The sequence below is a fragment of the Oryctolagus cuniculus genome, chromosome 7 (genome assembly GCF_964237555.1).
Source record: "Oryctolagus cuniculus chromosome 7, mOryCun1.1, whole genome shotgun sequence".
Taxonomy (NCBI): Eukaryota; Metazoa; Chordata; class Mammalia; order Lagomorpha; family Leporidae; genus Oryctolagus; species Oryctolagus cuniculus.
In genome coordinates this window covers 155,467,124-155,492,969 of record NC_091438.1, presented here as the reverse complement: position 1 = coordinate 155,492,969, position 25,846 = coordinate 155,467,124, and the positions used below count along the sequence as shown (strand labels likewise).

The 25,846-nt window shown below is 54.8% G+C and overlaps 1 protein-coding gene across 7 annotated transcripts in view; it reads left to right on the top strand.

Moving 5' to 3' along the window:
* Window positions 1-25,846, top strand: part of PRDM2 (PR/SET domain 2) — a 125,682-nt gene that overhangs the window by 50,426 nt on the left and 49,410 nt on the right. For all 7 annotated transcript variants that reach the window (XM_070077047.1, XM_051834336.2, XM_070077044.1 and 4 more), the window contains one exon: window positions 4,602-4,728. In XM_070077047.1, coding sequence (XP_069933148.1) covers window positions 4,602-4,728 — 127 coding nt within the window. The remainder of the gene's footprint in view (window positions 1-4,601; window positions 4,729-25,846) is intronic.

The window sequence follows — 25,846 nt, the reverse complement described above, 5'->3', positions numbered from 1 at the left end:
ATTTCTGCAGCCGGCTGGACTCTGCACGCCTGCAGGGTCCAGCGCTTGGAGGACAAATCTCCACGTTGTGCACAGCAGTGTTCTGAAGCGCACTTCCATGGTGTTATTTGGGAGGGAGAGACAGAAAGAGAAAGTGTGCTCCCCCACCCACTAGTTCACTCCCGATTTGCCCACAAGGACTGGGTCTGGGCAAGGCCTAGTGGAAGTCGGAAGCCAGGAACTTGGTCTAGGTCTCCCATGTGGCTGCCAGGGTCACAGCTACTTGAACCGTCACCTGCTGCCTCCCAGGGTGTGCATTAACAGGAAGCTCGAGTCAGGAGCCAGGGCTGGGACGTTGCCGTGGGGTGCAGACGTGGTAACTGGCACCCTAACCGCTGTGTCAGACACCTGCCCCAGAATCTTGAGGCTGCGAAGATAGACTTGCTTACATTGCTCCAAGGCAGACTTCTGTTTATTCATTTATCTCCATCAAACACGTCATGGACTTAGGGACACTTGTGAGGAGAATCGTCTCTACGCAGTTGAAACCGCTTGGTGAGCGAGCATTTAAGGCAATGGCCGGTTCTGCAACTGTCTTGTTCATGTGTCAGCCCCAGGCCATCGGGGAGTTTAGTTCACGTGTAGCTGCCAGTTGGATTAGCCCCCCCCCCACACGTTCTTGCTTCCGGCCCCCGCGGGAGATACTTTTCTGCGCTAGTTCCTCACAGAGGCCTCGGAGCCCTGCTTCCCGATTCCTTTCTGCTTGATTGTGGTCGCTTGCTTTTCTGGAAGATGCTGCTGTGCAGTCTTGCCATCCTGGAGTTCGAAACTGGATTCACAGTATGATTCAAGAATTCACGGTTTCTTGTCTAGAGTGAGGGCGACATGCCTTTGACTCGTGATACAGAATCCCCGTGGAGACCAGGGGGTGAAAACACCAGGCAGGGTGGGAGGGGGTTCTGAAGGAACACGTGCCCAAAGGGGTCCCAGGGTACCTTGTCAGACTCAGCTGTGCTCTCCTCTGATAGCAAATGCACGTGAACCTCCAGAAGCGAGGTGCGGAGCAGTGGGTGCCAGTGTGAATCCTGGAGCCAGACTGCCCGGGTTAAAACCTGACTCCTGTGACCCAGGCAAAGGGTGTGACCTCAGCTCCCGTATCAGGAGGAACAGGTCATTGTCGCGTGGACCTGCTAGAGTCAGGTGACTGGGAGAGAGCTCTGCACCTACAAAGTGCTGGTAAATGAAGCTGTCCCTCTTGGCAAGCTGATGTGGTGTGATGGTCAGAAGCAGGGACTCTGCAGCAGACGCCCTGGTCATCCACATTGGCCTCCGGTGTGGCTAGGCAAAGGTCCTTCTCTCTGTGTTTGAGTTCTCTCGCTTGTGGAGATGGAGGCAGTGCTGGGCAGACTCGGCGAGCCAGCACGCCCGAGGCTCTGTGAGCAGCCCTCAGCCAACCCGCGGCGGCGGAGGGACTGGTTATGCTGCCGCTGTTATTTTTACCTTTGTCCAAAATAGCATAGTTCTGACCCTTGCAGATGTCCTCCTGTCCTGACCTCGTGGTCTTTCAGACTCATCACCAGAGATCACTTCCTGTCTTCTAGATTAGCATCGTGTAGGTTTGTGTCTTGTGGATAAACTGCCCAGGAAGTCTGCCGGACTCTGGATTGTGTTCTCAACTTATTACTGCACCCAGGTCATTGGGAAATCTCAGCACTGGTTTTGTTTGCAATATGATTAGGATTCCAGAAAGGTAACTGAGTCTGCTATCTATTCACGCATGTACTCGTGAGTTTTCCAAATCTTTATTGTCTCCTGTGCTCCACGGACTGTCCTTTAGCAGTGAACAGACGGACAAGGTCTGCCATCTTTTCGAACTTCTATTGGTAAGGAAGCAGAGGCAGATAATCCGGAAATAAGATGGTGATGAGTGCTATGAAGACAGTAACATGCCACAGCGGCAAGGCTGCTTTCAGTCCTGTGGGTCAGGGAGGCCTTTCTGGAAAAGACATTTGACCCTAGCCCTGGGAAAGCAGGGAGCCGGCCATACAAAGATCTGCAGGAAGAGCATTCAGGAAGCAGGGCCGGTACAAACAAAGGAATAAGGTAACTTTTACAGAATTCAAGTTCATTATTAAAGAACAGAACCACATGTGGCTGGAGGGAGAGGCGGAGTCACGGAGCTGAGGCTGGTGAGGGGCAGGGGCGAGGTCAGCTGGGGCTCAGAGGCTGTGGGCAGAGGCGTTGCGGTCTGGTCGTCACTGGAGAGTGGAGCTGAGAGCTCGCCTGCCTCTTACAGGACTCTGCTGGGAATGGATCCTAGGTAGGTAAGCGAGGACGCACTCTGTGATCCGATGGTTCCAGATTCCTTCACTGTGACCTGGGGTCAGAAATACTTAGAACTCTTGTTTCCTCCTAGTTGGCCTGTTCGAACCTCAGGTGTCTGCACACTGATATTTAGGGGAGTGAGGACGGGCGATTTGGGGACGCCTGTCTGAAAGCCAGGGAAAAGCTGCAGGGTTGGGAGTGTTTTTGTTGTTGGTGGTATTTTTTTAATGTGAAAATACGGTACAGCCATGTGCTGCATAACCAGGTGCCAGCCAGTGAGACTGCTCATGACGGTGCTCTCAGGTTGTGTGCCCTCATGTCACAGCTGGATCAGTGGCGTGTCAGCACACATGCCGATGCTCTACAACAGAACCACCGAGGCACGCCTGTCTCAGCACCTGCCCCTTCTTTAAGTGGCACATTATTACACCTGTATATGCAAAAAAGGTGGTTTAGTCTTTTATTTTAAATGTAGACGTATATTTCCTTTATTTAAGGACATGATTTTCCTCCCGAAATTCCATGTGAGAAACCTTAAGAATGCTAAACAGAAAAGAGAGCAATATGGAAGCAAGTCCTTGATTGAAAAGACTGGTTTTTCTTTTGAAGGGTCAGTTATTTGTAGCTGTCTCAGTGTAAAGTTGAAGTCAGGTGCCTCTTGCCTGTTGCTGCTTCGTCAGCCCATTGGCCTGCTAGAAACTTGACGTTAGATTTGTGAAGCAGGAAGATTCTGGTGTTTTCTTATTGTGAACTTAGCAGCAACCCAGTGGGCCCTCCTGAGCGGCGTGTGAGCTGATGCCGGGCTTCAGCAGGCCGCCGGCACCGTCAGCACTGCACGGCTGAATGCGGAGCGGGCACACGGAGACCTAAGTCCCATGCTGTCTCCTAACCAGTCTCTGGGTGCGCTTCTTGGACTGGGAATGAATTGGGACTGCATTCGTCCTGACTCCCCACGTTTTCCTTTTCTTATTTGGCTTCATTTAAGACTTCACATACTTCTGAGAACGCTCGACATGTCCAACATTGATTACCACCATTTCATAAACGTGTCTTAGAGCAAAAATCTGTTTTTTCATCAGAGTGACACATGGCTATTTTAGCCCATTAATATCATGATTTTTTTTTTATGTGTAACTGAGTTATGAAGGGAACGTATTTGTTCAAAGATGAGCAAATGGCAGCTTTTGGCCATCCTCGGGGGAGCAAAGGAAAGTGACTTGTTAACATGTGAGATCATCAGGAATGCTCTGTGGGGCCAGGTGGGAGTTCTGCAGCACCGGCTCTGTCTCCCTGGAAGGAAGAGCTAGGTCCTAAAGCGGCATCTCCGGGGGGCTTTGCCCCTGCTCCCGACAGGATCAGACTGCGGTGATCCGAGTCCGGAGCCGAGGCCAGCCCCGTGGTCTCTTCCTAATCTGTACTCCTCGCTCCGGCTCCTGCTCTTCCGTTCCAGCCGCGTCCGCGGACCAGGAAGCGACACCCGGGTCTCAGCCAGGCTCCTGGGTTGGGGGACCTTAGTCTTTGTCTTTTGTTTTCTTAGGGAAGGCTCCTCCTGTGTTCTGATGGAGTCCGCAGGCTCCCGGTGCTGTGTCTCTCTTCTTTTTAATTAACACGTGTTTCATGCGGGGATATTTTGAGACTATGCAAACATTCGCCTGTGGGTTCCTGCTGAGCCTCGCACAGCTGAGCCGGCTGCGGGGGGTGGGGTGGGGTTCCTTCTCACTGGTCAGCTGGGGTCTGCGCCTAGAACTCTGCTTTCCACGGGCTGACAAGTTCGCCCACCTGCGCAGACGCGCACGCGACCCTAGTGGGTCTCTGCTGGATGCTACCGACCCGGATCCCCCGCCGCTGTGCACACGGAGGCGTCATCCTGAGCGGGGCCAGGCTGTTTCCCCGCGTGGGCAGGGGCCTGCCCGGCCAGGTCCTCCTCCCTCGGCGCCCCTGGGCCCTGCCGAGGTCTGCCGGGGTCTGCAGGCTGCCGGGCGGCGCGTTAGCGGCGAGGGGCGCGGGCCTCGCGCGGCCGGACGCCTCCCGGCTCGGGTTGCCTAGGCGTGGGGCGTCGTGGGCGTACGTGGCCAGCGCTGTCGCCGCCTGCGTCCGCACCCGCCGTGCGGTCCTCCGTCCAGCAGAGGGGCCTGCGCGGCGGCGCCACGGCCCGGAGCGCGCCGGCCGCCGCGGCGCCCACAGCTGTTTGCCGTCGGCGCGCCGCGCCCGGCCGCCCGGCCGCCGCCGCGGCGCCCCGCCCCCGCCAACAACCGCCGCTCTGATTGGCCCGGTGCTTGTCTCTTCTCTCTCCGCAGCCAATCGCGCCGGGCGAGGAGCTGCTGGTCTGGTACAATGGGGAAGACAACCCCGAGATAGCAGCTGCGATTGAGGAAGAGCGAGCCAGCGCCCGGAGCAAGCGGAGCTCCCCGAAGAGCCGCAAAGGTAGGAGCCCGCCGGCCCCGGCGCCGCGCCCGCCGCCGCCGGCTCGCGGGGCGGGTCCGGGCTCGGCCGCCGCCGCGGCGTCGCGGTGACCTTTTCCGGACTCGGCTGGGCCCGGCCCCGCTGCTGAATCACGGCCGCCGCGCGCTCGGGCTGTTTCCTGACTCGGGGCCGGGCGGCGGGCACGGCCCCGGCCCCGCACTCCCGCACTCCGCCGCGGCCCTGCGCTCCAGGCGCCCGCAGGGTGACAGCTTCGGCCCAGCCGGGCCCCGCGCGGGACGCGGGCCGAAGATGGACGGGGGCAGGGACATGCCGGCCTGCCAGAGAGGAGAGGAGACAGAGTTGTGGGGGCGACAGATTGGGGGGAGAAGAGACAGACTTGAGGGGGAGAGGAGACAGACAGATTGGGGAGAGTGGGGGCGAGACCGGAGGGAGAGGAGACAGACGTGAGGGGAGAGAAGACAGACAGATGGGGGCGAGACTGGGGGGAGAGGACACAGATGGGGAGAGTGGGGGCGAGACTGGAGGGAGAGGAGACAGACGTGGGGGGAGAGGACACAGATGGGGAGAGTGGGGGCGAGACTGGAGGGAGAGGAGACAGACGTGGGGGGAGAGGAGACAGATGGGGGCGAGACTGGGGGGAGAGGACACAGATGGGGAGAGTGGGGGCGAGACTGGAGGGAGAGGAGACAGACGTGGGGGGAGAGGAGACAGACAGATGGGGGCGAAACTAGGGGGAGAGGACACAGATGGGGAGAGTGGGGGCGAGACTGGGGGGAAAAAGGAGACAGATGGGGAGAGTGGGGGCGAGATTGGAGGGAGAGGAGACAGGCGTGGGGGGAGAGGAGACAGATGGGGGAAAGTGGGGGCGAGACTGGGGGAGAGAGGAGACAGACGGGGACAGTGGGGGTGAGATTGGGGGTAGAGGAGACAGATGGGGAGAGTGGGGGAGACAGGCTTGGGGAGGAGACAGATGGGGGGAGACTGGGGGGAGAGGAGACAGATGGGAGAGTGGGGGCGAGACTGAGGGAGAGAGGAGACAGATGGGGGAGTGGGGACAACAGATTGGGGGGGAGAGGAGACAGACAGATGGGGCAAGTGGGGCGAGACTCAGTGAGAGAAGAGACAGATGGGGAGAGTGGGGGGAGAGGAGACAGACAGATGGGGGAAAGTGGGGCGAGACTGGGGGAGAGAGGAGACAGACGGGGACAGTGGGGGTGAGACTGGGGGGAGAGGAGACAGATGGGGAGAGGAGACAGATGGGGAGAGTGGGGGAGACAGGTTTGGGAGGAGACAGATGGGGGCGAGACTGGGGGGAGAGGAGACAGATGGGGAGAGTGGGGGGAGAGGAGACAGACAGATGGGGGAGAGTGGAGACAGACAGATGGAGGAGAGTGGGGCTGAGACTGGGGGGAGAGGAGACAGATAGATGGGGGAGAGCGGAGGCGACAGACTTGGGGGAGAGGAGACAGATGGGGAGAGTGGGGGCGATATTGGGGGGAGAGGAGACAGACAGATGGGGGAGAGTGGGAGCGACAGACTTGGGGGAGAGGAGACAGATGGGGAGAGTGGGGTGACACACTTGGGGTAGGAGAGGAGACAGATGGGGGAGAGTGGGGGTTACACACTTGGGACAGGAGACAGGGGAGAGTGGGGGTAACACGTGGGGGAGGAAACAGATGGGAGAATGGGGGTGACACACTTGGGAGGAGACAGATGGGGGAGACTGGGGGTGTCACACTTGGGGGAGGAGAGACAGATGGGGGGGAGTGGGGGTGACACACTTGGGAGGAAACAGATGAGGGGGTGGGGGGACACACTTGGGAGGAGACAGATGGGGGAGGCTGGGGGTGTCACACTGGGGGAGGAGAGACAGATGGAGAGTGGTGACACACTTGGGAGGAGACAGATGGGGGAGTGGGGGTGACACTTGGGGGTGGAGACAGATGGAGTGGGGGTGTCACACTTGGGGGAGGAGACAGATGGGGGAGTGGGGGTGACACACTTGGGGGAGGAGACAGATGGGGGAGTGGGGGTGACACTTGGGGGTGGAGACAGATGGGGGAGTGGGGGTGACACTTGGGGGTGGAGACAGATGGGGGAGTGGGGGTGACACACTTGGGGGAGGAGACGGATGGGGGAGTGGGGGTGACACTTGGGGAGGAGACAGATGGGGGAGTGGGGGTGACACACTTGGGGGAGGAGACGGATGGGGGAGTGGGGGTGACACTTGGGGGAGGAGACAGATGGGGGAGTGGGGGTGACACTTGGGGGAGGAGACAGATGGAGTGGGGGTGTCACACTTGGGGGAGGAGACAGATGGGGGAGTGGGGGTGACACACTTGGGGGAGGAGACAGATGGGGGAGTGGGGGTGACACACTTGGGGGAGGAGACAGATGGAGTGGGGGTGTCACACTTGGGGGAGGAGACAGATGGGGGAGTGGGGGTGACACTTGGGGGAGGAGACAGATGGGGGAGTGGGGGTGACACACTTGGGGGAGGAGACGGATGGGGGAGTGGGGGTGACACTTGGGGGGAGGAGATAGATGGGGGAGTGGGGGTGACACACTTGGGGGAGGAGACAGATGGGGGAGTGGGGGTGACACTTGGGGGTGGAGACAGATGGGGGAGTGGGGGTGACACTTGGGGGAGGAGACAGATGGGGGAGTGGGGGTGACACACTTGGGGGAGGAGACGGATGGGGGAGTGGGGGTGACACTTGGGGGTGGAGACGGATGGGGGAGTGGGGGTGACACACTTGGGGGAGGAGACAGATGGGGGAGTGGGGGTGACACTTGGGGGTGGAGACAGATGGGGGAGTGGGGGTGACACTTGGGGGAGGAGACAGATGGGGGAGTGGGGGTGACACACTTGGGGGAGGAGACGGATGGGGGAGTGGGAGTGACACTTGGGGGTGGAGACGGATGGGGGAGTGGGGGTGACACACTTGGGGGAGGAGACAGATGGGGGAGTGGGGGTGACACTTGGGGGTGGAGACGGATGGGGGAGTGGGGGTGACACACTTGGGGGAGGAGACAGATGGGGGAGTGGGGGTGACACTTGGGGGTGGAGACAGATGGGGGAGTGGGGGTGACACTTGGGGGAGGAGACAGATGGGGGAGTGGGGGTGACACACTTGGGGGAGGAGACAGATGGGGGAGTGGGAGTGACACTTGGGGGTGGAGACGGATGGGGGAGTGGGGGTGACACACTTGGGGGAGGAGACAGATGGGGGAGTGGGGGTGGCACTTGGGGGTGGAGACGGATGGGGGAGTGGGGGTGACACACTTGGGGGAGGAGACAGATGGGGGAGTGGGGGTGACACTTGGGGGTGGAGACAGATGGGGGAGTGGGGGTGACACACTTGGGGAGGAGACAGATGGGGGAGTGGGGGTGACACACTTGGGGGAGGAGACAGATGGGGGAGTGGGGGTGACACTTGGGGGTGGAGACAGATGGGGGAGTGGGGGTGACACACTTGGGGGAGGAGACAGATGGGGGAGTGGGGGTGACACTTGGGGGTGGAGACGGATGGGGGAGTGGGGGTGACACACTTGGGGGAGGAGACAGATGGGGGAGTGGGGGTGACTGTGGAGGGAAGGAAGGAGGCAGACAGCTGAGGGGACAGGAGACAGGAGGTGGACTGAGAGGGGAGGCAGAGGGACAGGAGAGAGACACAGAGACAGGAAATCAGAGAGATGGGAAGATTGGGGTTGGGGCGATAGACAGGAAGGGACAGTCAGCAGAGGGAGAGCAGGATGGGAGAGAGACCTGGAGGGGACCAGGCCGCCGTGAGCTCCTCTGCAGGGTGGAAGTTCAGAGTGTGCTGTTCTTGTTGTTGTGACTAAGTTCTCGGCTTTACGATTTATGATTTTTTGAAGAAAAGGGAGAGGCTGGGCTGGTGTTGGGGAAGGAGCTTAATTTGGTGGCTTGATCCTATTTCCAGCTGGCGTACTGACAGCTGGGATTTTTTTTTTATGAAAATTTTAATATGAATTCAGGAATCTTTCTTAGAGCCCAATTTGAGTATATGCCAAGGCACAGTGTGGTAGTTTCGGCTTTTTTTGGTGTGCCTTAGCCTTCTGTAAAGCTCTGTAATCATCAGAACACAGCAGGTCGTCATTGTCCAGGTTGCAGAGTGAGTCGTGGAGGTCACACCGGACATGAAGTAGTCAAGGACAGTTGATTTCGGCAGGTTTTACAACAGTATTTAAAAGCGTAGGCAAGAAGAATGATCGTTTTCCATTCCATATTCCTTGTATTTCACAGCTTAATGGAAATGCAGCTCACCCAGGCAGTTGGTAGGCCTCTTAACCGAATACAAGTTCTCTGTTTACTTTGCAGAGTTAGTCCCTGCTCTGGTCACTTGACGGCTTTGATTCTGAGTCAGATGATCAGAGTCTAGAAAATTCCCAGGTTTTTTTTTTTTTTTTCTTTCTTAAATGAGTATTGGGATTTTGTTTATACGTATTTTAAAAGATTGATTTATGTATTTGAAAGAAAGAGAGGGAGAGACAGAGCGAGCTTCATCCGCTGGTTCAATTCCCAAGTGGCTGCAATGGCCATGGCTGAGCCAGGCTGAAGCCAGGAGCTTCATCCAGGTCTCCCACATGGGTAGCAGGGGCCTAAACACTTGGGACATCTGCTGCTGCTTTCCCAGGCACATGAGCAGGGAGTTGGGGTGGAAGTGGAGCAGCCTGGACAGGAACTGTGCCAGTATGGGATGCTGGCATCTCAGGCAGCGGCTTAACCAGCTATGCTACAACGCAGGCCCCAGTTTTGTTGATATTACGCTTAGTGCCGAATTGTTTGCAAAGTCTTCACGTGATTCACCTGTTCTTTTATTTGGTATTCATTTCAGTTATAATTAATGTTCCAGTCCTTTGGGTGTGTTGTGACTTGTAGGAACTCCGTACCGTGCCACTAAGCATAACTGACTCGTCTCCAAGGAAAGGTGGAGTTCTCTTCATTTAGGTACAGAAGTTTTTGGACGTCATGCATCAGGTTTTCATGAAACTGATTTTCCCCTTGAACATAGTCACTGTTTAATAGCAGCCTCGCTCTCAGCTGTGTTCCGACGTGCTTGGCGTGCATGTGTGGAATGTAGTTCAGTGCCCCCTGATTTTATTTAACCCTTATTTTCCTATTCATTTGCTGTGTAGAAAACATTGATAATTTTCTGTTTAGTGATATGAACTTTTACATCCATAATTATACTTGCCTAGATTGCTGGGTCCTATATTGAGTTAAATAGTAAATATTTCTTAATTTCCCCCTTACTATTTTTGTAACTGTAGTCTGTTATCCAGCCAGTCCTAGGTTTTAATCAAAAGACTTACGTGAAGGCCCTCTTAGAAGGTAGTTTTGAAAAGCTCCTTGGTGAGGAGGCATGCTGGCGTTCCACGACCTAGTTTGCAGGGTCTCAGTAATGAGGGAAGCATTTTTTATTTTTTAATTAATTACTCTGAATGCTGATTTATAGTTTGCAAGTATCTGAAATGTAAATCTTTTTGTATTAACTCAGTTCTGTGTAGATCTTGTGTGTGACCTCAGACATTTAAATAACATCTTTTGAGGCAGTGATGTCAGCGAGTGAATCGTCATGAATTTCCTTCAGAGGTGCTGGTAACTCGGTACTTCTGAGAAGCAGATGTTGAAAACCACAGCTGACGGGTGGATGGACAGGGACCTGGCCGCACGCTGGTTATGAGAAGGACAGAAACAAAGGGCTGAGCTCGTCCTGGTTCTGGGCCTCAGCTCTTTGCCGGACAGCTGCTGGGCCTGCAGCTGTGCAGGGCACGTGGTGCCTCTGAGAAGTCGCCAGAGCCCTGGGGGACCCGCGGCCTATCTGGGCAGCGAAAGCCCGACTCCTGCATGTAGAGAGTGGCTCTGCGCTCTCCTCCCTCCCTCCCTCCCTCCCCCTCCCTCTCTCTCTCTCTCTCTCTCATAACTCATTGGTTCGAGACACTCTGCTAGGCTGCGCAGCAGAGGTGCGCAGAATGGCCCCATGGCTCCTTAGGCTTGGCAGGTGAGGGAGGCCAAGCTCCATCAGGAGTAGCTGACCGGGGTGGCCCTCAGTGAATCCTCGACGATGGGCAGAGACTCGGACAGCGTGTGGGGCAGGACTAGAACACGGTGCTGTGAGAACACAGTGCGTTTCGTCTCTGACCACAGATCATGCAGTTGTGCTCTGGGCCGAACAAGTACACACAGTAGGTGTTTTTAACTGCAAATTAAACTGGGAATCCTCGGTTTTGGAAGTCAGCTGCAGTTTCCACATGTTGGAATGGCCACAGGCAGATTTGACTTGAAAAGTTCCTGGATGGGGCAGGCAGAGAGGGAGGGAGGGCGTTCAGGGTCAGGTGTTGGAGGTGGTTTTAGGAATCATAGGAAGGTTGTCATCCATAGAACCACATAGGAAAGGCTAAGTTCAGAAGTGCTCCTCTTCGTCTGAGTCCCCGTCCCTGTTCGTTGCCGTGCGAGCTCCCTGGAGTCAGCACGCGCTCTCGTGGCGTGCAGCCGTGGCAGCCGCGGTGCAGCCCTGCCCACTGTCCGCGCCGGGAGAGCCTTTCCTGGGGCTGGTGCAACCTGAGGGAGCCCCAGTGGGCTACACGCGTGCTCCGTGGGAGGGAGGAAACTCGGCTCGCCTGGTGTCTGCCAGCCGCGTGACGTCGGGCAAGTCGTGTCGCCTCCTGAGGCACGGTCCCCTGGCTCTGACATGGCCACCTCTCAGGGAGGCTGTGGAGCAAGGGATCAGCTTCCTGCTGCTCTCGGCAGGGCCCCCCCCCCCCCCCCCCCCCCCGCCGCTGAGGAACAGCTGAGTTGTGGCTTGGTTACCCAGTCAGTACTTACGGGGTACTTGTGTAAGCTCGAGACGAGCACGGTGAGGTGGGCTCTTGGGGGCCCGTGGGGGTGGCTCCAGTGTGTGGTTGGGATTCTTGCCACCCATACAAGAGATCTGGATTAGTTTCTGGCTTCCAGCTTTGGCCCCTAGGCCATAGTGAGCGTTTGGGGAGTGAGCCAGCCGATGGGAGTTCTCTGTCTCTGTTTCAAATAAGATTTAGAAAGCACTAGGTCCCTTCCCCCTGCCTTTCCCCACGTGAGAGCCCCGCTCTGTTCTCTCCTTTTAGGCCAGTTCCATCCTGTTGACCTCACTGTTCACAGCAAATCAGAGGGCGAGCAGAGTCATTTATAGCAGCAGATGGCTTATACCTGATAGCCAGACAGTAAGAAGACAGTTTGTGACAAAACCAGCAGTGGCCCGTGTAGAGCAGAGGTCTTCCTGCCGCATCCTGGTGGCAGGTAATCCTCACTGCAAACCCTAGGGGTGGTGCTTGAGAATATCGGCTTGTTTGTAAGTCTTTACAGAGGTGACATTTAGTCATTCGTGGCGGCACAGTGACGTCAGAGTCAGCTTTAAGAGGAAATGCTTCCCCCATCTCTGCAATCAGAAGTGTTCCAGTAAAAATCCCGGTGCTGTGCAAAACACTCCAGTTTTTTGAAATTGCACATATTTGAAATTCTTCCCCAGCTGTAGTGAGTGACCGAGGACTCACTTCGGGAGGTGAGAGACCCGAGTGCAGGGCTGACTCAGGCGGAGGCAGAGCTCCCTGAAGGGCGCAGGCTGTGAGGGCGGCTGCGTCCCGGGAGGCAGAGGACAGGTTGCTGGGCTGAGCTGGCCAGGGAGCTGGGGTGTTCCAGCGTGGAGGAAGGCGTCGGAGGGGCCATGGCGGGCTCCCTGACCTGCTGATCCGGTGTTGGTCGGGCTCTCTGTTCGGAGTGCTGGTGTTAGCGCAGAGAGCCAAGATGTGAGAGGCTGCTGCTTGTGTGTGGTGACACTGGAGTGGAGGACCGTGGCCAGAGAAGACAGGTCTTGTGACGTCAGCGCGTCTGGGGTGGGGGTTGGGGGTAGGGTGTGGTATCCTCAGAGAGGTCCTGTCTGAAGAATGTCTAGGGGCACAGGCTGTGCCCCAGGAATTAGGGACCCAGCTTGGCGACCTGTTAGCTGTCCTGCTTGTGCGGGAACCCACACAAGTGTTCTGAGTTAGGAGTCAGCTCTGTGGGTGGTCACGCTGGCCCCTCCTCTGCCAGGCCCTACCCTGCGTGGCAGGGCCGGCTGGGGCCCTGGGAGAGGTGACGACAGCAGGCGCTGACTCCTCCTGGCAGAGTCCAGCGTGTGTCCCTGCAGCCAGGGCAAGCCGCGCTCAGTGGGGGTTCTGGGTCGCGGGTCTGGGATGGGCAGGAGGCAGTGCTTGGGGGCGGGCATGGGAGACGGAAATGGAGGAAGGAGAGGAGTGATGAGCAGCCCTGGAGCTGCCCCTCCGAGGGACTTGGCAGGCCACAGGCAGCTGCCTGACAGCAGGTGGACAGAGGTGTCCAGGGAAGTTCTGAGGCGACACAGGTGTCAGGTGCTGTGGCCCGGCAGGATCAGGGGTCCTGTGGTGTGCCGAGCACCCCCAAAAGCTTTCTCGTTTAGGTCTGGACTTGGGGTTTTTACCAGCTCCAGGGGTTGGATAGCTTGTCCCACGTCACTGTGCCAGCGAGTGTCACAGAGCGCGAAGCCCGGTTTCCCGTGCCTTTTCCCCAGTGTGCTGTTCTAGGCTGCCGCCTGCGGTGGACAGGAGCAGGACCAGGGACAACGCCGGTTCCTCTTACAGTTAGAAGTGGCTGGGCGTCCCTGGGATAGGAGCTCCTGACCTTCCCGGCAGCCGGCCGCCCTCCGTCTCAGGCTCCTCCCACACTCAGTGACCGAGGCCCAGCCACGATTTGGGGTGTCTGGGGCCCCCTCCTGTGGCCACTGACCTGCAAGGCACTTGGCCGCGGTCCTGGGCAGAGGCGGGAGCAGGGTGTGGGGCAGCTCGGTATGGCGTTCCGTGGCTCGCCCCGGGGCTCGAGTGCCTGTTGTGAGGGGAACGGGAGCGGTAGCCTGGTTGGCCAGGTGTGGAGGACCTGTCCTTGCCGTCGCTCTCTGCCTTCCAGTGGAGCATGGCACGTCCACTGTCGGCCAGGATTTTTGTTTTGTGCCCTTGAGTTTTGCTTACATATACCTTGTTCACAGGGAAATTATGTGGATTAATTAAACTTTTTCAAAACCTTTTGCAAAAATTTTCAGCTGTATTTGGATGAATTTGCAAAAATCCTCACATATGCTCTGGTTGAAAACTTTGAAAGGCGGTGCTGCCGTGTGTTAGGAGCTGTGCTGGGCTCTGTTCTGAAGGAGCTGTTGCGGTTCTGTCTGTATGTAAATTAGAAGGTGAGACTTGCCTAACAGAAAAAAAGGCTGGAAAACGGTGACGTTTATGAAGGTAAAATATAACAAGACCCTTAGAACAGTGAGTTTAAAATAATTTAGTTCGGTTTTTTAAAAAATCCATTTGTCATGTGAAAGTTTATAAAAAAGATAATGTCCTGTGGTTTCTGTAAACATGAACACTAGATTCTTTTTCCAGATTACAGATTTTTTTTTCATTGCTTTTTAAATTCCTGTGGTGTTTCCTTTCCTTGGGCAGTGTCGCGTTCCAGTTCACAGATGGCCGCTAGAACCGTGAGCTTGGTGTTCTCGGTGTTCTGAGAGAAGGCTGCAGTTTGTGGGGGTGAAGTTGCCTCTGGATGAACACCCCAAGAACACCAGGGTGGAGGTGGACTTCAGTGAACACTGATGTGGGCTCAGGTGGAGCGGCCAGGCCGTGCCGTATGTCCCAGGAGCGCCCGACTGAGTTCGTTCATCCTGATGCTGTTTGTTACGGACGCGGCAGGATGTGCTGCTTCTCCGCCCATCGTGTCACTGTGTGATGAAGCAGGGCCTGGCTGTTTGTAGCCCTGAATCAGCTTTGTACCGTCCTGATGTCCTCCCAGTGATGCCAGAGTGGAGAGTGTCCTCTTCGGAGAAGAGGAGGTGGTGCTCAGAGGGGTGACGTGCTTGGTCCACGGTTGTGGGTACGGGAGGTGGTGCTCAGAGGGGTGACATGCGTGGTCCACGGTTGTGGGTACGGGAGGTGGTGCTCAGAGGGGTGACGTGCGTGGTCCACGGTTCCTGGGTACGGGAGGTGGTGCTCAGGGGGGTGACGTGCTTGGTCCGCGGTTGTGGGTACAGGAGGTGGTGCTCAGGGGGGTGACGTGCTTGGTCCGTGCTTCCTGGGTACGGGAGGTGGTGCTCAGAGGGGTGACGTGCGTGGTTCGCGGTTGCTGGGTACGGGAGGTGGTGCTCAGAGGGGTGATGTGCGTGGTCCATGGTTGCTGGGTACGGGAGGTGGTGCTCAGAGGGGTGACGTGCGTGGTCCGTGGTTGCTGGGTACGGGAGGTGGTGCTCAGAGGGGTGATGTGTGTGGTCCGCGGTTCCTGGGTACGGGAGGTGGTGCTCAGAGGGGTGACGTGCGTGGTCCACGGTTCCTGGGTACGGGAGGTGGTGCTCAGAGGGGTGACGTGCGTGGTCCACGGTTCCTGGGTACGGGAGGTGGTGCTCAGAGGGGTGACGTGCGTGGTCCGTGGTTCCTGGGTACGGGAGGTGGTGCTCAGAGTGGTGACGTGATTGGTCTGCGGTTGTGGGTACGGGAGGTGGTGCTCAGAGGGGTGACATGCTTGGTCCGCGGTTGCTGGGGTATCAAGAGAGCAACTCTACCCTGCCTAAATCTCTTTTTTGTTCATGACACTTCTCAGTAGGGTGGTCACTTGGTAGAAGTAGTGGTGTTGTGTTGGCTTTACTAATTAGCCAGGGTGAATTTTCACTGCACATTATAGAATGAGCGTGAATCCCGTGGAGAACTGGCGCCTTCAGGTGTTGCTGCCTCGGGTGTTTCTGGGTAACTGTGGATGTTAGACACACACTGTATTTATGCTCCTTGCTACCTGTTGTCTGAAGTGGTTATCTGACGATGTCAGTTTGAGCTTTTTATGAAGATTTCCTTTGAGGTTTTACATTATTTTGTCATCAGTTTCAGAATTGTAAAAACAGAGGCATCGTGTGCCACCCCCCCCCCCCCCCCAGCCGTGCCCGTGTGGAGAGCCTGAGGCGGAGACCACGGGCGCCGTCAGTCTGCTGGCGAGCTGGCGAGCTCTGGGTGACCGGGTGTGCAGGGCCCTCGGCAGTGCTGTCTTTCTGATGCCAGTGGCTGGCTGCTCACGGGTGAACCCGAGTTCAGCGCTTCCTTGAGCTGAGTGCTGTGGGTCACGCGTGCTTCAGTTTCGTGTGCAGCTCTGAGTTACTGGTGGATGTGATTTAGTGAGATCCTTGTTGAGTCTTTCCCTGTTTTAGGATGTGACAACAAAGTTTAGGGTCTTGAAGGTTTTGTTTTGCCAAAATGTTTAATTTGGGGCAATAGCTTTTTTTTTTTTTTAAAGATTTTTTATTTATTTATTTTATTTATTTATTTGAAAGTTACCAGAGAGGCAGAGGCAGAGAGAGAGAGAGGTCTTCCGTCTGCTGGTTCACTCCCCAGATGGCTGCAATGGCTGGAGCTGGGCTGATCCAAAGCCAGGAACCAGGAGCCTTTTCCAGGTCTCCCACACAGGTGCAGGGGCCCGAGGACTTGGGCATCTTCTACTGCTTTCCCAGGCCATAGCAGAGAGCAGGATTGGAAGTGGAACAGCCTGGCTCAAACCGGCGTCCATATGGGATGCTGGCACTGCAGGTGGTGGCTTTATCTGCTACACCTCAGCGCCACCCCACCCCACCCCCACTTTTCAAAATTTTTTTTTTTTTTTAATTTGTCTGAAAGGCAGAGTTAGAGAGAGAAAGGGAGAGACAGAGAGAGGTCTGTCTTCTGCTGGCTTACTCCCCAGATGGCCACAGTGGCCGGAGTTGTACCGATCTGAAGCTATGAACCAGGAGCTTCTGGGCCTCCCATGCTGGTCCAGGGGCCCAAGTATTTGGGCCGTCTTCCACTGCTTTCCCAGGCCATCAGCAGAGAGCTGGATCGTAAGTGGAGCAGCTGGGACTCAAACCGGATCCAAATGGGATATTGGCGTTGCAGACAGTGGCCTTCCCACCATTCCAAGTGCCAGCCTTGCTGTATAGCTTTTTATATTTTTTGTTTCCCTTTAAAAGGCACACCGTGGGAGGATTTGAAGCAGTGCCTTCTGAAGAGGTTTTGTTTGCTGGTAAACTGCTGTGTTCTAGCTGCCTCTCTGTGTGAGGCCTTGCACCCCACAGTTGCATACTTGGGTTTTCCTCAAAAGGGGCAGGGGTTGATTTTTCGTTACCTGTGCCCATTCTTTGGGATGTGTGTAAGATTTTAATAAAAACATGTTGAAGTTGTGTGGAATGTAAGTGCTTTGTCTACTGAAACTCGTGCTGAGTGTGCCTTCTCCACTGGTCCTTGAGGAGTCAGTGAGCCCGGGCACCTGCCTCTGGGGAATCTGTTTTCAGTCTTCAGGCGTCTCAGGTGTTTTCTGTTCTCCATTTTCTCCAAAAACTAGGAGGAAGTAACTTTTTTTAAAGTTAAAAACTTCAGGCCTATGTTGAGAACAGAACGTCCTGAGGGATTCTGAAAATTCTGTGTTCTCAAGCATTTATTTTTAAAATTTTTTTAAAGATTTATTTATTTATTGGAGAGGCAGAGAAAGACGTGTAACATCGCTGGTTCACTCCCCAGATGGCCTTAACAGCCGGAGCTGTGCCAGTCAGGAGCCAGAAGCTTCCTCTGGGTCTCCCACGTGGGTATAGGGGCCCGGGGACTTGGGCCATCTTCTGCTTTCCCAGCCATAGCAGGGAGCTGGATTGGAAGTGGAACAGCCAGGGCTTGAACCGGTGCCCAGATGGGATGCTAGCACTGCAGGTGGCAGCTTTACCCGCTCCGCCACAGCGCTGGCCCCCTCAAGTGTTTATTGTAACTGTTCCCACTCACGTGATCCTGAAGTGAAATATGCTTGTGATGGAAGTTTTAATAAGCTGATGAATGTGCATTTAAATGTTCTGTGTTAAAAGTAGCAACACACTGGTTTTAAGACCCAGAGAGCTGTTGCAGGGCGTCCATTCTAATGATAGAATAATCATACTGTGTCTGTGGTTTATCAAAATAGCCATCGTTTCTAAAATAAGATTATGACATGTAAAATTCTTACTAATTTGGTATTTCCAAAACTTTCAGTTTTATGTGGTCTTATCAGTTTAATCAGTGACTGAACAACCAAAACCCAGTTTTACCCCTGAGGAATTAGTTACGCGCTGCAGTGTGTCCTTGCAGAGGACTGTTTTCTCTGGATGAAAAGAAAACAAACACAGCTTGGACTAAGCTTCTTCCTCCCCCTTTTTCTTACTGAAGCTACAGTGATAAAGGATCTTTTCCTCTTGTATTTATAATCCTGCCTCTTGGTGCAGTCTTTCGGAGCTTTCCTAAGACACCACATGCCACAAAAATGAAGGCGAACTGGTTTGTTGAGCTGTGCTTGGACCCACAGACAGAGCCTCTGTGCCGCGCTTGAAGCTGCAGCACAGTGTAGAAAGGGCCACTGCGGTGTCAGGGCCTTTTGTTTACTTGACGGTTCAGTTTTCGTTCCCCTGCCTGTCCTGGGTATAGAAGTGCCTTTCTGGCTCTATTTTGTTTTTTCATGGATGCGATTCTCAGAGGAATAAAGGGCGTGCTGGCTCTCAGCAGCGTCTGTGGTCCCCGAGAGGGTGAGGGTGAGGGCCTCAGCGGTCCCCGTGAGGGTGAGGGCCTCGGCGGTCCCCGTGAGGGTCAGGGCCTCGGCGGTCCCCGTGAGGGTGAGGCCCTCGGCGGTCCCTGGGCGCCTGGATATTCGCGTTGGCCATGGCAGAGCTCTGACTCGTGTGCTCCTGGTGCAGGCTTGTGCTGCTGGCCGTGCCGGGTAGGACCTGCTGTACACGTGGGCCAGCCTGGTTGTCTGCCAACACTTGATGTGCTTGTCTGTGTAGGATTAACACTGGAACAGAAGTCAGCGTTGCTTCACCCTGGCCTCCACAAAATGAGTAAAAATGACCGGCACGCCATCAGCAGTCTCTGTCCTGGTTGGGTTTCCTAGTAAGAGGCTTAGGATTCCAAGTCTTCTGCTCTTAGGACCTTGGCTGGCTGCTGAATGCTACCCCATGAAGTACCCTTCCCGTGGAAGGTGGGCCCTAGGTGTGCTGAGTTAGACTTGGTAAATATCTCTGCAGTTAGGATTCCTTCAAGATGATAAAGTTAGGAATTCAGAATAGAAAGTAATAAAGATGACTCAATGCCAGGACAAACTTGTGATCACAGTGGAGTGTGCCCAGTATTAAAGTGCTGTTTCCGACCCTCTTAAGTTGTAGAGAAACAGGTCTTGGAAATCCCTTGCGTGATTGTCGAGCAGACACCACGCGAGACGCCTGTGTCCCACATCGCCCTGTCGGGGTTCACTGTCTGGCTCCAGCCTCTGACTTGTTTCCTGCCGGTGCAGACTCCAGGTGGCGGTGGAGGTGGCTCAGGTGACTGGGTCCCTGTCACCCATGTGGTAGGTGGAGCCTTGATCTCCAGCCCAGCTCCTGGCTTCAGCCTGGCCCAGTCCTGGTTGTTGTGGAGACTTGGGGAGTGAACCAGCAGATAGGAATGTGCTTGCTCTCTGCCTCTGAAATAAATACATTTAAATTTTTAATTTAAAGAAGTATGTGTAGGGGCCGGTGCTGTGGCGTAGCAGGTAAAGCCACCGCCTGCTGTGCCGGCATCCCATGTGGGCGCCAGTTCGAGTCCTGGCTGCTCCACTTCCGATCCAGCTCTATGCTCTGGCCTGGGAAGGCAGTAGAAGAAGCTCTGTGGACCAGCGCAGCTCTGGCTGTTGTGGCCAGTTGGGGAGTGAGCCAGCGGATGGAGGACCGCTTTCTCTTGCTCTCTGCCTCTCCTTCCTACGTCTCTGTAACTGTGACTTTCAAGTAAAATAAATAAATCTTAAAAAAAAAAAAAAGTGTATGGAATTGATGAGCTTTGCTTCCATGGTGAATGGCTAATGAAAAACTACTGAAAATTCTTTTAAGCCAGGGCTGGAATACACTGCGTGGGCATTCTTCACTGTTGCCTCTGAGTGAAATACTAATAGACATGTACCCTGCACACAGATAGCTTGTTTGAAGTGGGTGGAGGTGAGAAGGTGAGGGTTGCAGACCCAGCTACAGCTGAGTGTCAGGAGGTGTGCAGTGTGGAATGTGTCTTGGCAAGCTAGACGCAGCCTTGGAGGGAAGAGGCTGCATCGAAACCCCAGCTCTGGGTTGCTCTGTGTGCTTTGATCTGCAGGTTGCGCCCTGTGAAGTTGGGGATGAGACCTGCAGGGCTGCCGGGAGCATCGGGTGCCTCTGTGGAGCGTGGCCGGCACCCTGACCTTTGGTTCGTGCCGTTGTCACCGTAGGCAGCAGGACAGTCCATTCTGTGAGAATTCTGTCATCCTTTGGCTTAGCACAGTTCCAGAAACATGACGGGGCCAGTAGCTGTGTTCTTTTACAGTCCTTAGGCTTTGCCTGGGTGGTGTGGAGTGAATTACATGGATTCTGAATGCGGGGAGAGTAAGGGGCTTCTCTGGGTCTCTGCTGCATGCACATCCCAGCACGGAAGAATTCCTCCAGAGCAGACCTGCTGGGCCCTGGCGGCTGTCCTGGTTCACTTGCCAGCCGCTGTAGGACGCCTGTGGGTGCGGAGCATGGTGGGTTGGAAAACTCGGCATTCGACTTGCTGATGTGCTTGGACAGAAGTAGACAGCTTACCAAGTCGCTCATTGTCCAAGTGGAGGGTTCAGTGTTTTCTTCCTGTTTTCCTGTCTTAACCGTCGTGTGGTTCCCTTCTCGTGAGCACCGGATTTTGTGGAAGTGACATTTTGGATGCATTTCTGATAAATCCTCTTAGTGAGTTTTCAGACAGCTGTGAAAGTGACCGGGAGCCTCTTGAGAGCTGTGTGCAGCCTGATCTCTGCGGTGTTTCTTGACAGGCGGAGTTAAAGACAGGGAGAGGCAGAGAGAGAGAGAGAGGGAGAGGGAGGGAGGTCTTGCATTCTTTGGTTCTCTCCCCAAATGGTCGCAATGGCCAGGGTTGGTCCTGACTGAAGCTAGGAGCTTCTTCTGGGTCTCCCATGTGGGTACAGGGGCCCAAGTACTTGGACCATCTTCTACTGCTGTCCTGGGGGCGTTAGCAGGGAGCTGGATGGGAAGTGGAGCAATGGGACTCGAACTGGCACCTATATGGGATGCCGGCGCCGCAGGCTTTACCTGCTATGCCACAGTGAATTTAAGGAAGCAAATGTCCAGATTAGTCTGTGCAACATCTTTGTTGCACATTTGGAGTCGTTTTCAGGGATCCCACCGGTGCCCCCTTCCTGTGGTGCACAGTGCCCGCGTAGGCTCCCAGCCCCTGAGCCCTGGCGTTGTCTACCACGTGTCGTATTTAACGTCTGTTGGTGACTCTCTGGGGGAGAGGGGCCTTAAGTGCTGGCTGATTCTCAAGAGTCTAGGGTCTCCTTCCCGAAAGTTTGGGCCACTTAATTTTAAAACTTAGGTGTGAGCGTTTGAGCATTTGGCGAGAAGCAGTGAAGTCTTGGGGTGGGACTTCAGTAGCTCACAGCTGAACCCTGTTCACGTGAGTGCACGTTGGTGGCACGTCACTGAGCAAGGACAGGGTTCTCCTCCCCTGCTGCCTACAGGAGATCTGGGTGGGATCCTGTGAGTCAGCGTAGGACAAAGGGAGAAAGCAAGTGGCTGAATTAGGGATTGTTAGTGGGAGCAGCACTGCATTGTCTTTCTAAGAAGGAACACATGCTGACAGCCCAGCCTTGCCGGCTGGGGTTTCTGTCGTTTGTTCAGCAGAGTCTGCTGCGGGTACTCCTACAATTGATTCCATTTATTGAGTCTGTGCCAGGCGCTGGGCAGCATTCTTGACGTACATACTCCCACTCCTCGCCCTGAGGACAGAGGGTCTGCCTGGAGCTGGGCTGTTTCACATTCATTGAGTCCTGGCCCAAGGGCTGCGCGGTGGTCGCGTGGTCACAGTGGATTTCTGTGCTGGACCTGCTCTGTCCCGAGGGCTGTGCGTCACCACGTGGGAATCAGCTGTCTGCAGTGAGACCTTCTCTCCTGCTGCCTTTCGGGTCCTGTCCTCTGAGCTCTGCCCCTGGCTTTGTGTGTTCCCTGTGGGCATCCTTCCACCCCGACGTGGGTGAAAGGGAGAGCAGGTGTCAGCACAGGGTGACATGAGACAGTCCCTGGAGACAGCAGGGCGTCGTATGTAGGGCTGGGGCTGGCTCTTCACATCAGTCCTCCCTGCCTCTCTCCTGTCTGTCCTCCTCCCCCCACCCCGTTTGTTCTTCATGAAATGCAGGTTCTCCACGTCTCTTCCACCAGCGGCCGGGCCTTTCCGCAGCAGGCCTGGTCTTCACAGTTCGTTCCTCCGGGCAGATTGCCTTCCTGGGAGCTTGCGTTCTGACCCTGCAGTCTAGGACGGAATGTCCCGCAGCTAAAACGCACCCGGGAAAACACTCAGATCCTCGTCTGCTTCACCGCTATTCCGGAAACTTTACAAAATATTAGAGTTGGTTTTTTTCCCCCCAGTCTGGCAAGAATAATGAGCTTGTGCTAAATTTGAATTTTTATTTATTTTCATTTTGTGTGAAAGGCGGAGAGACAAGCAAGAGATCTCCCATCGTCTGATTCACTTCCTAAATGCCTGCAACAGCCAGGGTTGAGCCAGACCAAAGCTGAGAGCCCGGAACTCCACCTGGGTCTTGCCTGCCGCCACCTTGAGTGTACCTTAGCAGGGAGCGGGATAGAAAGCAGAGAAGCTGGGGCGGCGCTGTGGCACAGAGGGTTGACGCCCTGGCCTGAAGCACCGGCATCCCATATGGGCACCGGTTCGAGACCCGGCTGCTCCACTTCCTATCCGGCTCTTTGTTGTGGCCTGGGAAAGCAGTGGAGGGTGGCCCAAGTACTTGGGCCCCTGCACTGCGTGAGAGACCTGGAGGAGGCTTCTGGCTCCTGGCTTAGGATCGGCGCAGCTCAGGTCGTTGCGGCCAGTTGGGGAGTGAACCATTGGATGGAGGACCTTTCCCTCCCTCCCTCCCTCTCCCTCTCTCTCTCTCTCTCTCTCTCTCTCTCTCTCTGCCTCTTCTCTCTCTGTGTAACTCTTTCAAGTAAAATAAATAAATCTTAAAAAAAAAAAAAAAAAGAAGGCAGAGAAACTGGGACTCGAACCAGGCACTCTGGTAGATGTAGGAGTCTCGACCTGCATCGTAACTGCTGTGCCACATGCCTGCTTGTGCTGAGTGTGAACAGGAGTCAGGGACAGGCAGCCACCTCTGAGAAAGCTTGGCTGAATAGGTGTTTTTTGTTTGTTTGTTTGTTTGTTTTTACAGGCAGAGTGGACAGTGAGAGAGAGAGAGACAGAGAGAAAGGTCTTCTTTTGCCGTTGGTTCACCCTCCAATGGCCGCCACGGCCGGCTCACCGTGCTGATCCGAAGGCAGGTGCTTCTCCTGGTCTTACCAAGTACTTGGGCCATCCTCCACTGCACTCCCTGGCCACAGCAGAGAGCTGGCCTGGAAGAGGGGTAACCGGGACAGAACCCGGTGTGCCGGTGCCGCAAGATGGAGGATTAGCCTAGTGAGCTGCGGCGCCGGCCTTGAATAGGCGTTTTAAGTGGAGATCTATTAGGAGAAATAAAGTCCAGAGCTGAATTTAAATGTAATTTGTGGGGCTGGTACTGTGGCATAGGGTGTAAAGCCGCCACTTGCAGTGCTGGCATCCTATATGGGTGCTGGTTCGAGTCCTGGCTGCTCCACTTCCAATCTAGCTCCCTGCTATGCCCTGGGAAGGCAGTGGAGAATGGCCCAGGTGCTTGGGCCCCTATACCTATGTGGGAGACCCAGAAAGGAGCTCCTGGCTCCTGGCTTCGGATTGGCCCAGCTCCTGCCATTGTGGCCATTTGGAGAGTGAACCAGCAGATGGAAGACCTCTCTCTCTCTCACTGTCTCTCTCTGCCTGTGCCTCTCTGTAGCTCTGCCTTTCAAATGAATAAATCTTAAGAAAAAAGAAATAAATGTAATTTGTGATTTAGAAAATATGGGAGAACCAACTGAGTTTTCACTCTGCTTGAGTGTGAAAACAATGTTTTTTGAGTGTGTCAGAGTGGGTGACTTTCGTGCCAGCCTGTGTGGACCAGAAGCCTCCATGTCCTCCCCCAGGTCTGTAGGGTTGGAGTGGAGATGGGGGCAAGAGTCAGGGTCGCAGACTTCAGAGCCTTAGCAATCACGCTGAGATGAAAGGGCTGCACTTCCCAGGGGGCCAAGCAATCCCAAGCTCAGGTTCAGTGTCTCACTAAACGTCCTATTTTTTTTTTTTTTCTTTTTGACAGGCAGAGTTAGAGAGAGAGACAGAGAAAAAGGTCTTCCTTTTTCTGTTGGTTCACCCCTCAAGTGGCCGCTACAGTCTGAAGCCAGGAGCCAGGTGCTTCCTCCTGGTCTCCCATGCAGGTGCAGGGCCCAAGCACTTGGGCCATCCTCCACTGCCTTAGAGCTGGACTGGAAGAGGAGCAACCGGGACCGAAGCCAGCGCCCCAACCAGGACTAGAACCCGGGGTACCGGTGCCACAGGCGGAGGATTAGCCTAGTGAGCTGCGGTACCGGCCCTGCGAACGTCTTATTTTTATAAGCTTCTTTCAAAATGCCTTTGCCTAATGCTTACATTTTTAGGAGGAACCCAATAAAAGCTGATGGACAATGCTCTCAGGATTATTCCCACCTGCTGCCTAAGACCTAGCCCCTCAGGTTAATACTGGTGGGCTCGCAGCACAATTGTTTAAATTATTCTATTTAAATAATAAGGGGTGTCCTAACCATGCACAGTGAAACCAGAAAAAAGATAGGCTTGTGGCTGCTTTGTAGCTGTGGGCTTCCTCCTTTGTGGATGTGTCTGTTCGGGGAGAGTGCTTTGTTGTGAGCAGTTTTAGTCTGGTTTGTACAGTAGGAGATGGACAGATACACTTACGCAGTACTTTCTGCTGGACAGGCAAGGTGGAAAGTGGAGGTCTTTTCCAGACTGGGCTTCTGTACAGTTGCACGTTAAGCCATAGAAATATTTCCAGTTCTCTCATTAATTTGGCATTTGTAGGCATTTATTTATTTATTTTTAAAGGATTCCTGGGTCTTCCTTCTTGCATCATTTTTTTTTTTTATTTTAAGAATTTATTTATTTATTTGAAAGTCAGAGTTACACAGAGAGAGAAGGAGAAGCGGGGAGAGAGAGAGAGGTCTTCCACCCGCTGGTTCACTCCCCAGTTGGCAGCAATGACCGGAGCTTAGCGGACCTGAAGCCAGGAGCAGTGCTTCTTCTGGGTCTCCCATGTGGGTGCAGGGACCCAAAGACTTGGGTCATCCTCCACTGCCTTCCCAGGTTTGGCAGAGAGCTGGACCAGAAGAGGAAAAGCTGGACTCTAACCAGCGCACAGGTGGGATTCCAGCGCTGCAGGCGGAGGCTTAGCCCACTGAGCCCCAGTGCCGGTCTGGCATTTACTTTTTAAAAAATCGTTTATTCATTTGCTCTTTTGCATAATACAACCAAATGTTCATCTTAGAAAAGATGATCAGCTAAGGGAAAATATTATATCCTCGTCAGTAATTGTGTGAGGAGCCGCTTGGCAACATCTCAGGAAGCACGCGTTCTGGTGGCTTTCTGGAGGTTTGTCCCCGGGCGCCCCGCAGCCTGATGTTCTAACTCCTGGTTGGGCCTGACTGTTGATCACGTGTTCAGTTGTACCTCATCCCCGCTTTGTGTCTGGAGTTTCACTTCCTGAAAATATTTTTAGAGTAAGTTTTGTAGTTAATTCTTCAGGTTATAGTGTTGCAGGATTTACCATAGGCTTTGAATTGGGGGGGGGATTATTTCCTTTGTGCAAAGAAGAACCAGTTCCGGTGGGTGCGGCCACACCCCTCTGCTCTCGGGGTCCCCAGGTGCTGGGCACGGGCGCCTCTGCAGCAGCTCCCAGGCCATTGGTGTTTGGCCACAGCAAAGAGACCTGAACTTGAGCCAGATTCTGTGCTGTGTAGTTGGCCTCTCGTTGTTTATGTGTAAGATTTTCAGAGTTTACATACAACACACCCTCCCCCCTCCCGCCCCATTAAATAAAGTCTTCTGGAAACAGGTATGATCACACGCTCGGCTGGCAGCTCCTTTCTCAGAG